Here is a 12,580-nt window from a genome sequence, read left to right as displayed (position 1 = left end):
ATCCTGGTAACTCCGGTGGGGTAATGTTAATATCCAAGCAGAACCTTTCAAGATCTTCCGGAAAACGAAGAATCGCCGTCTTGCCATCCTTGTTGGCAATAAGGGATGCTGGAAAACCCCAACGGTAGTTAATGGATGATGCTCTGAGTAGTTCAGTCAGGGGTCGCAGAGCCCTGCGACGCTCCAGCGTTTCCCTTGCTAGGTCTGGAAAGAATTGTAATGTGGGTCCGTCGAAATCCATCGGGGCCTTTTCGCGGGCTTTCTGCATTTATGATCTCTTTTTCTTCATAATAGTGGATCCTGAAAATGATGTCCCGTGGAATCTCAGAGGACAAGTTGCGGGGGCGCAAAGCTCTATGTGCTCTGTCAGTCTTCAGAGGATTGTCGGCCTCACGGCGAAGGGACGGGAGGAGGTCATCATCACCGGTAGCTTCCGGAAGTCCTTGTACCCTAATATTGTTCCGCCTGTTGCGGTTTTCCTGGTCCTCAATCTTATATAGGGCCATTCTGTGGGCTATGGTGAGGTTGCGAGTAGCGTTTTGGAGGCTTCATATGGCGGCCGCGTGGCGATCAAGCTTCTGTTCCGATTCCTCCACCCGCTCCAATACTTGCGTCAGATCCGAGTGGACCGCTGAGATCTCTTTCTTAATGGAGCTTTCCAATCCCAAAAACAAGGAGGTCAGCTCAGATTTAGTGGGCAGATCGCTGACCAGCGCCGCCACTCCAGAGTGTCTAGATGTGCTGCCCTCACCCTCCAAGCCGGCTGACGAAGCTGGAGAGCGGCGTCTGGGATCAGGCCTAGAACGAGGGGCGGAGCCTGAGCCTCGTGGAGAGCGGCCTAATCCATCCATGTTCAGGATGTCCTCCGGCTCCGCAAGGAATCGTTTTATGGATCCCGTAGAGGGTCCTTTCTTGGGTAGGGATTTGCCAGTCCTCTTCCGCATACTTTGCAGGGTAATGGTTGGTGAGAGTGAGTGGTTTAAATCCGCTAGATTTAGTGTCAGCTCCGGAGCTCGAGAGAAGAACGTCTTCACCGCTGCATGTCAAAACCACGCCCCTAATGAAAGAAATTTAACTGTGTTGCAGGCTTGCTGCCATGTGTGTTTTGTTTACGCCACATGTAGTTTTCTTATAATTTTGGATTTCATGTTTGTATTAAAACTTTTTGAAATGTACCAAATAAAATGTAATCAATAGTAAAATAATGTGCTGTTCCAGTATAGATACAGTACAGTTGCATGCAAGCATTGGAGCCAGCAAATGTGCACAAGGGTAATGAAGCCCAGTTTTCCAAGATTTTGAGTAAAAATAGAGGAAGGACATAAAAAAAAAAAAAAAAAAAAAAAAGCTGCGTGCAGAAGATTTTTTACCTTAATGCAGGTAATTAAGGTAAACAAACCTTGTACCTTTTTTAAAACCACTTTAATTATTATAGCCATTTACTATTGTTAAGTTTTATTTATTGAGCAAACAATGTGGAATGCCTTTTCAGAATTAAATATCTAAAAAAGGCCCCCAAAAATGCACTGCTTTTATTTTGTATCATAAAATTAAAGCACAACAGGATGCTGACTGATTCAGAAGCTCAGATATTTTATCTGTTAAGGACTTGCTGATTTAGAAGCAAGCTTATTTAGTGGTAGATTTATTGTAAAGGACTGTAATTTAAATGTAGTGGAGGTAGCTAATGGAGAAGTATAGCTAAAGCTCGTTTGGCTGTACTTCTCCTATGGATCACAGGAGTGCATTAGTTTTGCACTCCTGTGACCTGTTTTCAGCAGAGAGTGGGCTGAAGTCCGCTTTCTGCTGACGTCGCTAATGTCCATCCAATGTCCGGCTGCTGAGAGCCTGAAACACCCGCTACGCCCCTTCTACAGCCCAGCGCTCCAATGAGCGAGCAGTCTATAGCTCTCTGCTCACGGAGCTTTGAAAACCAAAATATCGGCGATGTTCGATTGCTCGGTTCTCAGTGCAGAGGCGTGGGGGCACAGATACAGCATCGGACCCATGCTGCATCCGCCTAGGTATAAATTTGCAAAAAAAAATTAATATATTCCTTCTCTTTTAAATTAGTGCCTAATACCGGATTGTTGTAGCGGGTAAATTTATTGGTGCCATCTTCAGAAATGTTGGCATGGAATGCATAGGTTCATCTTTTAGCAACATGTTATGCACTAGCCCCCCTCACTCCCTGAGCCCCCCTGTGACTCCAGGGGGGTTCCTGTCCCCCATAGCCACTGTCACATTTTAAAATAGGCACAGCTGTGCGGATCTCAGCCTGCATAGCCACATCATTCATTCATTCAAAGCACTCTGTGAATGAATACACTAAAAGTCACCTCTTTCACAGAGGCAGACGGAATTGTAGTTCTCAATGGACTGCGAAGCTGCTGATCGCTGCACTTGTAGTCCATTGTCACTTTCTGCAGCTCAGTTACTGACAGCCCATAGAGAGGTACATGCAGAGAGCTATCAGAAGTGACATTGCAACCACGATCCACTGATTGTAAGTGCAGTGCTTTGCATGCTCCTGTGTAAAAAAATAAAAAAAAAATAATAGATGCTAATTTTGCAAAAACATGTGCATTTATTATTTTAACGAGTCAACTTAGCCTTTTAAGTTCATTATTACAATTAATAGGTAGTTTTTCTTTGAATTCAATGCTGACTGGGTTAGGATGTATCTTGGACTAATCGCCAATTTCATCTCATTCAGAGGTAACCAAGATTCTACTGTTTGCGGCACAATCTACTCATCATTTGGTTCCTCCTGAGGTAAGCTGATATTGTCTCCAATACTTCTTTGTGAAATGCCTCTACGTACCCCAATATGTGAATGCAGATCATTTCCAGAGGAAATCCACATTTTATATGTATCCCCTACAATCAGGCTGTTTTTCTAAATTATTACGTTTTTCCTTTTATGTTGCAGTATAAGTATATACGTAGACACCTAAAATATGTAATTCATACTCTGAAAATAATCTATATTCACCTATTAGTGTAACATTTTACAATGTGGACAAAATATACAGTAGTTCTATATATGTATTATGTTAAAGCAGTGCACTTAAAATATATGTCTATATTATCAATTTTATTTAGTTCCTACATATTTTGCCATGGTAATTATCCAGAAAACTAGACCGAATTAACAATGTAATGCTATGGCTAACTTACTACTTAACTTTTAACACTTCCAGATTGCTCAGTCACTGTTGATGACCGTCGCCAATAACTTTGTTACAGAGAGGAACTCGGGAGAAGTGATGACTGTTGGGTAAGTACAACATGTAGCCTTGACTTTGTAGTTCTCGTTTTTGTTGTTGGATAATATTCACTTTTCTTTCTCGTACATCACGGGACACAGAGCCACAGTAATAACTGATGGGTTATATAGGGTATCACTAGGTGATTGGACACTGGCACACCCTAACCAGGAAGTTCAACCCCCTATATAATCCCTCCCCTTACAGGGATACCTCAGTTTTTTAGCCAGTGTCTTGGGTGTTGGACGTGTAAAGATGTCCTGTGCTGAGCTCCAAAGGGAATATCCTATACTGGGGCAAGCCAGGCGAACCGGATCCATTTCAAAGTGTCCTTTCTAGGCCGAATTGGATGGTACCCGGGCCTCGTGTCCGAAGAAACAAGGTTTTACCTGTAATGCTTCCTCTTTTTAGAGAGCTGGAGCCCGCATATCAGTAAATGGTTTTATATCCTTATTTCTGGCCGGGTGCTTTACAGGCCCAGAACTGTGGATCCCCCTATCTGTAGGGGGCCCCAGTCTCTGAAGGTTTTTTCAAACGGAGCCCACCGTGAGCGGTGAAGATTGGGTCTGTATAACAGAACCCTGCGGCTGGATAAGGTAAGGGAGATTCTACAGAATTTTTAATTCTAGTAGGATTTCTCCTTTAACCTCCCTGGCGGTATGATTATTTCGGATTTTAGGTGCTGAAAGCGGTACAATTATTTTGCATGGAAATTTGGCGTTTTATATTGTAGGTCTGTAATTCTTAACAATAACACACTTAAATCTGTCCAAACAAGAGTCTAGTAGATATCCCGGGTATGATGAAGTTTGAAACACAAAAACATAAATTATAATCTAATAAAAATAAATAAATAATTTAAAAAAATAAAAATAAATAGTAATAAAATTAATTTCCACACGATTCACTATCGCTCAATTCTGCAAGTGTTCTAATTTACTATCGGTGTTTTCTAGCTGGTCTAAAGCCATTTTTGACGTAAAGGGACACTTTTTGGTTGCTATGGACAATCTCCAGTTTCCAGGCAGAAAGAACAGTATATGCAATATAAAACTGCATGCAGGGCATGGGCCAAAGCACTGGGGACAAAAGGGATGTGAAATCATTTCATACAGTACTGTAATCTGTAAGATTACAGTACTGTATGTGTTATGATTTTAAACTTTTTTTGAATTTGCCGCCAGGCTCCGCCCCCGTGCGTCGCGCCGCTCGCAGGGAACGGAGCCTGGCACGGAGAGGCTTCGGAGGAGGATGGAGCCCGCAGACACAGCAGGGGACATCGCAGGATCCCGGGGACAAGGTAAGTAAGGAGGCACCAGGATCCTGCGATGTAATCCCGAGTGTGGTTCGGGGTTACCGCTAATGGTCCTGAATTTTAACCCCAAGCCACACTCGGGAAAACCGCCAGGGAGGCTACAGTAAATGCATGCTATGCCTATTGTCGCCACCGGGGGCTGCCAGGAGCACATACCTTCTCATGCTGATGTCTGTCTCAGTGTTTTCACGCTGCACAAGCTCCTTCAGCCGGCTCCAGGTAGGATGGGATGGGGGGCTCTCCTCAGGGATATCCCTCCCCAGACTAGGGGGAGGCCGCAGGTGGTCTGTGAGGCGGTTATACACTGCACTATCACCGCTGCCATTGCCACGTGCAGGCCCCATCACTGCCGGCCTCTCTCCTTCCTCCTCCACCCCCAGCCTTCCCTCTATGCTTGTCCCGGAGGGTCGGTTCGCACGGGAAGCGCACGTTTTTTTGAAAAACGAAGGCGGGGCGTCAGCACAGCGTCCAGCATGCTCAGACGCCCACATTACAGGCTATTAAAGGCACACTTTACAGGTGCACAAAGCCTTTGGAGGGACACAGAGCTGACGGTCGCATGTAAGGTGGGACACAGGCATTCTCCTAGGCAGCATTTACTAAGGGAACACCAGACTGGGCATTTGGTAGCAAGGCTTTTGCCAGACTACATCGCTCAGGAGTCAGTGTTCATTTTGTGATACCTCCACCTTGTTGCTTTGCACTATGGGCAGAAGAGGTTCAAATACCCCAAGAACCAGAGACTCTAGGGGATTTCCTTCAGGTTCCGAGGACTCCTTTTCTGCAGCACCGGCAGTCGCGACTAGGCAGCCTCTAGACAGTCGCGACGGCCTTCTCAGTCTGGGTCAAGAAACAAGAGTCAAACCCCAGAGACAAAGAAGTCCTGGGGAAGAAGCCTGCTAGACAGGACTAAGGCCTCTTTATGAAGGGGCGCCCCTGCTCGCTCGAGTGGGGGGAAGACTGCTATAGTTCTCAAAAGCTCTGGCAGGAGGATTTCAGGACAGATGAGTAATCTCCACGGTAACCTTAGGTTACAAACTGGTGTTCAAAGAGTTTCCCTCTCCTCGCTTCCTCAGATCAAGTGTCCCCAGGGATCCAGAGAAGAAGGAGTCGCTCCTTCTAGCGTTAGAGCGACTTTCGTCACAAGAGGTCATTTATGGTGGTTCCCGCGAAGGATTGGGTTTTTATACCAACCTTTTTATGGTCCAAAAGCCAAATGGGGATGTCAGACCCATTCTGGATCTAAGGAATCTGAATCGATTCCTAAGGATTCGGTCCTTCCACATGGAATCAATTCGGACAGTAGTCTCCATCCTGCAGGGAGGAGAATTTGCTGGCATCGATGGACATCAGAGATGCATATCTGCAGGTGCCCATTTTTCCTGCTCATCAGAAGTTTCTGCACTTCAAGATAGGAGGGCGTCATTTCCAGTTTGTGGCTCTGCCTTTCGGGATAGCCACTGCACCTCGAGTGTTCACAAAGATCTTGGCTCCTTCTCTGGCAAGATTAAGGGCTCAGGGTATAACTGTCGTAGCATACCTAGACTTCCTGCTCTTGATAGACCGGTCGTAGCCTCGTTGAACGGGAACTTGAGGACCACAGTCAAGTATCTGGAACACCTAGGTTGGATCCTCAACCTAGAAAGATCTTTCCTAAAACCAGTAAGAAAACTGGAGTATTTGGGTCTGATCGTAGATGCAAGCCAGGAAGAAGGTATTTTTACCTCAGGCAAAGATGACTGCCTTAAGGGAGTTGATTCTGGTAGTCGGGACCAAGAAGGGGTCCTTCTGTCTGCCTTTGTATAAGGCTGCTGGGAAAGAGGGTAGCTTCGTTTGAAGCAGTTCCCTATGCTCAGTTTTAGTCAGGACTGTTGCAACACAGTATTCTGTCAGCCTGGAACAAGAAGGTTCAGGCATTAGATTTTCCGATGCACTTGACTCATGCAGTGCGTCAGTACCTCAATTGGTGGTTAATCCCTGAAAGCTTGCAGAAAGGGAAATCCTTCCTACCGGTCACCTGGACGATGGTAACAACGGATTCCAATCTTTCGGGTTGGGGAGCAGTTCTGGAACAGTCTGCGGTCCAAGGGGTATGGTCCAAGACCGAGAGGTCTCTACCCATCAACATTCTGGAGATCCGTGCGGCATATCTAGCCCTAAAGGCCAGGACTCTCAGGCTACAGGGTTGCCCAGTCAGGATCCAGTCCGACTATGCCACAGCAGTGACTTATATCAAATTTGTGGGGGACAAAAGATCCTCTTGCAGACGGGACGGATGCGGTGGCGATTCCGTGGCATCGGTTCTCACTGGTTTATGCATTCCCGCATATTCTGTTACTGCCACGATTCCTTCGCAGGATCAGGCAGGAAGGTCAGTACTTCTGGTAGCTCCCGCCTGGCCCAGGAGGACTTGGTATGCAGAAATAGTAAGGATGACGGTGGTTTCCCTGTGGACCTTACCGTTACGCCCAGACCTGTTGTCTCAAGGTCCAGTGTTCCATCCTGCCTTACAAACGCTAAATTTGACGGTTTGGCTATTGAAACCCACGTTCTGAAGAATCGTGGGCTTTCAGGTCCTGTGATATCTACATTGATCAATGCAAGGAAGCCAGCTTCCAGAGTAAGGCTGGCCATACACTATACAATTTTCTGATTCAATTTCCTTTAGATTTACCTTCAACTATGTAGTGCAAGGGCCTGTCTGATTGCATACAAATTGAAAGGGTTTAGGTTTGACCTCATATTATATGGTTTTGGTAAATCTAAAGGAAAGTTGAACAGGAAAATTGTATAGTGTATGGCCAGCTTAATTTATCATAGAGTCTGGAAAGCTTATGTATCCTGGTGTGAATCCAGGGGTTGGCATCCCAGAAAATATGTGATAGGTAGAATTCTTGATTTTCTACAATTGGGATTAGAGATGAAGCTGGCCTTGAGTACCATCAAGGGCCAGGTCTCGGCCTTATCAGTATTATTTCAGCGGCCACTTGCTTCACATTCTTTGGTCCGAAATTTTATGTAGGGGGTGACGCGTCTTAATCCTCCGGTTAAGGTGCCCCTAGACCCCTGGGACTTAAATTTGGTTCTGTCTGTTTTACAGAAACAGCCTTTTGAACCAATACGTCAGATTCCCTTTGTCTTGTTGAGAAGAAAATTAATTTTTCTGGTAGCCATTTCTTCTGCTAGAAAAGTATCAGAATTAGCAGCTCTTTCCTTTAAAGAGCCTTATTTGATTGTACACAAGGATAGAGTGGTATTGCGCCCTCATCCTAGTTTTTTACCGAAGGTGGTTTCAGATTTTCATCTAAACCAAGATATTGTTCTGCCTTCCTTTTTTCCAGATCCCTGTTCTTCGGAAGAGAGGTCACTACATTCTTTGGATGTATTAAGAGCAGTTAAGGCCTATCTGGAAGCAACTGCTCAAATTCGCAAAACTGATGTTTTGTTCGTGCTGCCAGAGGGTCCTAATAGAGGACAGGCAGCGTCAAAAGCTACCATTTTCTAAATGGATTCGGCAAATGATTATTCAAGCTTACGGTTTGAAACAGAAGATTCCTCAGTTTCAGATCAAGGCATATTCCACAAGGGCTATTGGTGCTTCTTGGGCAGTGCATCACCAGGCCTCTATGGCTCAAATCTGCAAGGCCGCAACCTGGTCTTCAGTCCATACATTCACCAGATTTTATCAGGTGGATGTGAGAAGGCATGAGGATATCGCCTTTGGGCGTAGTGTGCTGCAGGCAGCGGTACACGGTCCTCAGGTCTGATTGCACCCTACTTGGTTGTGGTTCCCCTCCCCTCAGATAGCATTGCTCTGGGACATCCCATCAGTTATTACAGTGGCTCTGTGTCCTGTGATGTACGAGAAAGAAAATAGGATTTTTTATAACAACTTACCTGTACATCACAGGACACAGAGGTCCCGTCCCTCTTCTAATACACTTGTATTGCTTTGCTACAAAACTGAGGTATCCCTGTAAGGGGAGGGATTATATAGGGGGTTGAACTTCCTGGTTAGGGTGTGCCAGTGTCCAATCACCTACCCTATATAACCCATCAGTTATTACTGTGGCTCTGTGTTCCGTGATGTACATCAAAAGAAAAGGATTTTACAGGTAAGCTGTTATAAAAAATCCTATTTTTTCCTCTAATTTTTATGTGATGTTTTATTTTGTCTTGCTGCCAGAGAACCAGCCCAAGTAAAATCATTTTTTGTTCAAATGTTGGTGATCACGGCAGATCTTTGCTATAGGAAAAAAAATAAGATATTCTCTGCTGCTGTGGGCTTTACCCCTATGCAGTGCAATAGAGCGCTTAGTTTTAGTTTGTTGTTTAAAGGTGTAAAGATGTAGGGCATCTTGTTTTAGGTTCAGGGTCAGGAGAGAAGGCATTTTAGGGGCCCATTCACGTCTTTGCATGTACTTTGCAGTGTCAGTGGGTCCTTTTTAAAGAAAAAAAAAACACACTTAGACCTGGTTTACATTAGTGCGATTTTCTGATGTGACTTGAGTCCCAGAGAATTGCATGACAATGTAAATCGCATTGTTTTCAATGTTGCCCGTTAACATCAATGCAGCAGATCAGGGTGCAATTTTTGAAATGAATCCTGTGCTACTTTGAGTAATGCAGCATGATTTTGTTGGCCATAGACTTTTGTATGGAGGCGCATCAAAAATGCATGTAGGTGTAATGTGGCAAGCAATTTTTGTGTTAGTTAACTTTACACTGCTAGTAGTAGTAGTAGTAGTCTAGTATCGCCTCAAATACGCACCAAAAATGCACACAACTCGCATTGAAATCGAAATCAACTCTCGCTATAGAATTGCACCTGAAATTGCCTCTAAATGGCATCAGATTAGTGTGAACCAGGACTAAAAAGACCCTTGTGCTGAAGATGATACAATAAAAATATAGTGCATTTACTTCTCCTAGGAATGTCATCTGTAAAATAAACCTAGTTGAATGAAATGCCATTGAGGTTGCGTAAAATTCGTTGTGCTCCTTTGGAGCATTGTAACATTGTAGTAAACCCAGGAATGTTTGCTTTTACTCTGAAACATGTGCCTGTCCTCTGCCTGTGCATGGACTGAGTTTGGCTCCAGAATACAGATGAATATATAAATCTGACTAATAATGGGACAATCGTCATGCACACATGAAAGAATGGATGGAAAACAAACCCCATCTGTAAAACATAGAGTATAACCTAGTTCTAAGAACAGTGGAAGACTAATCTATGAAAAAGATAATGAAAGCTTGACCAGCTTGGTTTCTCTTGCAGTCAGCGTCCTCACTTTGGAGAGTTAAAGGGGTTGTAAAGGTAATTTTTTTTTTTTTTTTTTTTTTTTTTTTTAAATAACAAACATGTTATACTTACTTTCACTGTGCAGCTCGTTTTGCACAGACCGAACCTGGTCTTCTGGGGTCCCTCGGCGGCTGTTTCAGCTCCTCCCCGCAAGAACTAACCACCTTAATGCAAGCTCCCTCGCATGGTGGTTAGTTCTTGCGGCGCGCTCCCATGATACAGCCAGCGGCTATAGCCGCTCACTGTATCACTTGGCCCCACCCCCGACGCGGCGCGTCATTGGATGTGATTGACAGCAGCGCGAGCCAATGGCTGCGCTGCTTTCAATCCATCCACTGTAGCCAATCAGCAGCCAGGCTGAGCGGCGAAATGGATGTCGGGAGCGAGCGGCTGACTTTCGAGGGGTCAGGTAAGTAAAACGGGGGGGGGGGGGGGGGGGCTGGGGGCGGCGGTATTGTCGGAAGTTTTTTCACCTTAATGCATTCTAATTTTTACCTTTACAACCCCCTTAACCTCTTTACTTGTCCTAGTGAGCACTGCCACCAAGACTGAAAGTGATGGTAAATGTAAATTTTACAGTTGTCACCGGAGTGGGTGGAGGGGAAATCTTCCTGTTGGGACTCCTATACCTGTCCCAGTGACGACAACCTAAAAGGGAAGACTTGTGAGAGATATCTTCTCATTCTTTTGTGTCCATGGGACAAAGTGAAGGGAATTCTCTCTACTATGATAAAGTAAGAAAGGTGATTTTACCTATCCCTACGCTATCCCTACGCTATCCTTACTCTATCTAAGAAAAAAATGTTTGGATGCTACATAGTCTTTTATCAATTAGACTTTCAAAATCCAGCCAGTTGGGTTCTGTAACAAGACTGCCCTTTAGCTATGCAACCTTAAAGCAGCTATTACGATTTAAAAGTAAAATGAAATTATATGGTAAATATATTGTTCTGTGTAGGCTCGTCTTCCTCCGTTGGTGTTTGTTCATCGTTTGTTTGATTTTGCAGAATAAATGCAATCAAGGAATTAACTTCTCGATGTCCATTGGCAATGACGGAAGAACTCTTACAGGATCTTGCACAATACAAAACACACAAGGATAAAAGTGAGTCGCCATTTAAACATAGAACTGATAGGATGAAAAACAAATGTCTTGTAAAGCCAATTGACCTATAATTTTTGAGACTAATCCGTATACAGTACTCAATATTTAGGTATTACAGAATCAACAATAATATGAAGCTTCAGAAGGTCATCTCAGGCTTTTTAGATCAGAAATTCTTGACATATTTAGATATGTTAACACATATTGCAACTGTTTGAAAGTTGTGTTTTTCATGGTTTGACATTTTGTTACGCTTTTACATTCCTGGCCTGAAACATTTGAGCAGGGAAGTTTCTTCCCTGGACATAGTACTGCATGATAAATGATTTAGATCCATGCTCACTTATTCTAGTGTGCATTATCCTGAGATAAAGAATCATTGCATTTTAGCCATTTTTTATAAGGTGTGAAACATGTTTTGTTTTCTTTTAGATGTCTGCATGTCAGCTAGAGCTTTGATACAGCTATTCCGCACATTAGACCCCAAGATGTTGCAGAAGAAATTTCGGGTAAGTCATGATTTTGTTTACCACATTGCGTGACTCTTCAATTCCCCCCGCAAGCTTGTACAACTCTTTAATTTAGAACATTGAGCAGATGCTGCTCCTAATTAACAAAAGGGGCCCAAGGAGCAATCGGTTCTCTGCTCTGGCTATGACTGGTACAGCACAGAGAATATGAGCTGCAATCTCTAATCTCTGTTATCCCCACTCACCCCACAATCTCAGCTCAGAGTGGAGGGAGGAGGGTGTCAACACTGTGCAGTTTCTGCTCATGCTGTGTAATTACTGCATGGGGAAAGAGGTATGTGAGCTTTCTTCTGGCAGCTCACATCCCCTATGACAAGGTCACACATGGCAGGAATCTGCTGCACTAGTTTTTCACTCTTTTGGCACAGATAGACCTGAAACAGGTCTATCTGCTCTGTTCATATGGCGCATGCTGCTTCTGACAGTTTCCTGCGCCATTATAATGGTGCAGGAAGCTTAGGGAATTCCCTAGAATCATTTTTTATTAGGAAGAATTTCACCCATTCATGCCAAAACCAGAATGGTTTTTGAAAAACTTGCATTTGTAGTCTTCTGAGCGCTCCAATTAATAGTATCCCTTAAAAATTACCAGGAATAGAATGCAGCTGGATCTACTTACAAGCAACACAAGCCATTTTAGGACAACAAAATTAGCTCTTTGATCCACTAGAGATGCTCATTGCCCCTTAGGAACACAGAAATGGCCCGAATGTGGCAATCAATAGTTGAAATTGGGAGCATCACTTGCTATAATAAGGCCATTTATGAGCAGTTCTAAAGTATATGCAAATTGTCCAACGGGTAATCCCTTTGGACAATTGTCACTTAAAAAGTGTCCCCACTAGAAGATTATTGACCCAGTAATGTCAGATTTTTCCTCCATTTCAGTTCAATGAATCCAGGACACAGAAAAACACTGAAGTGCAAGTGTCCCACCTGTCAGGATACAATGTCTCAGCAGGAGAGATTGCTGCATTAATATCTCTTGTGTTGCTGCAGAATCTGTCAGTTTTTTTTTTTTGTTTAATCTGCTGATTAAACAAAAAAACCTGTAAA

At 44.0% G+C, this 12,580-nt stretch overlaps 1 protein-coding gene across 1 annotated transcript in view; it reads left to right on the top strand.

Moving 5' to 3' along the window:
- The window catches only part of SDAD1 (SDA1 domain containing 1), a 74,002-nt gene that overhangs the window by 45,914 nt on the left and 15,508 nt on the right, over positions 1-12,580 (top strand). The window contains exons 13-16 of the mRNA XM_073601002.1: positions 2,717-2,775; positions 3,204-3,280; positions 10,897-10,994; positions 11,427-11,503. Of these exons, the coding sequence (XP_073457103.1) occupies positions 2,717-2,775; positions 3,204-3,280; positions 10,897-10,994; positions 11,427-11,503 (311 nt within the window). The remainder of the gene's footprint in view (positions 1-2,716; positions 2,776-3,203; positions 3,281-10,896; positions 10,995-11,426; positions 11,504-12,580) is intronic.

Source organism: Aquarana catesbeiana, linkage group LG01 (assembly GCF_042186555.1).
Source record: "Aquarana catesbeiana isolate 2022-GZ linkage group LG01, ASM4218655v1, whole genome shotgun sequence".
In the NCBI taxonomy this organism is placed as follows: Eukaryota; Metazoa; Chordata; class Amphibia; order Anura; family Ranidae; genus Aquarana; species Aquarana catesbeiana.
The sequence above is the reverse complement of the archived record's forward strand: the minus strand, read 5'-3'. Positions and strand labels throughout refer to the sequence as shown.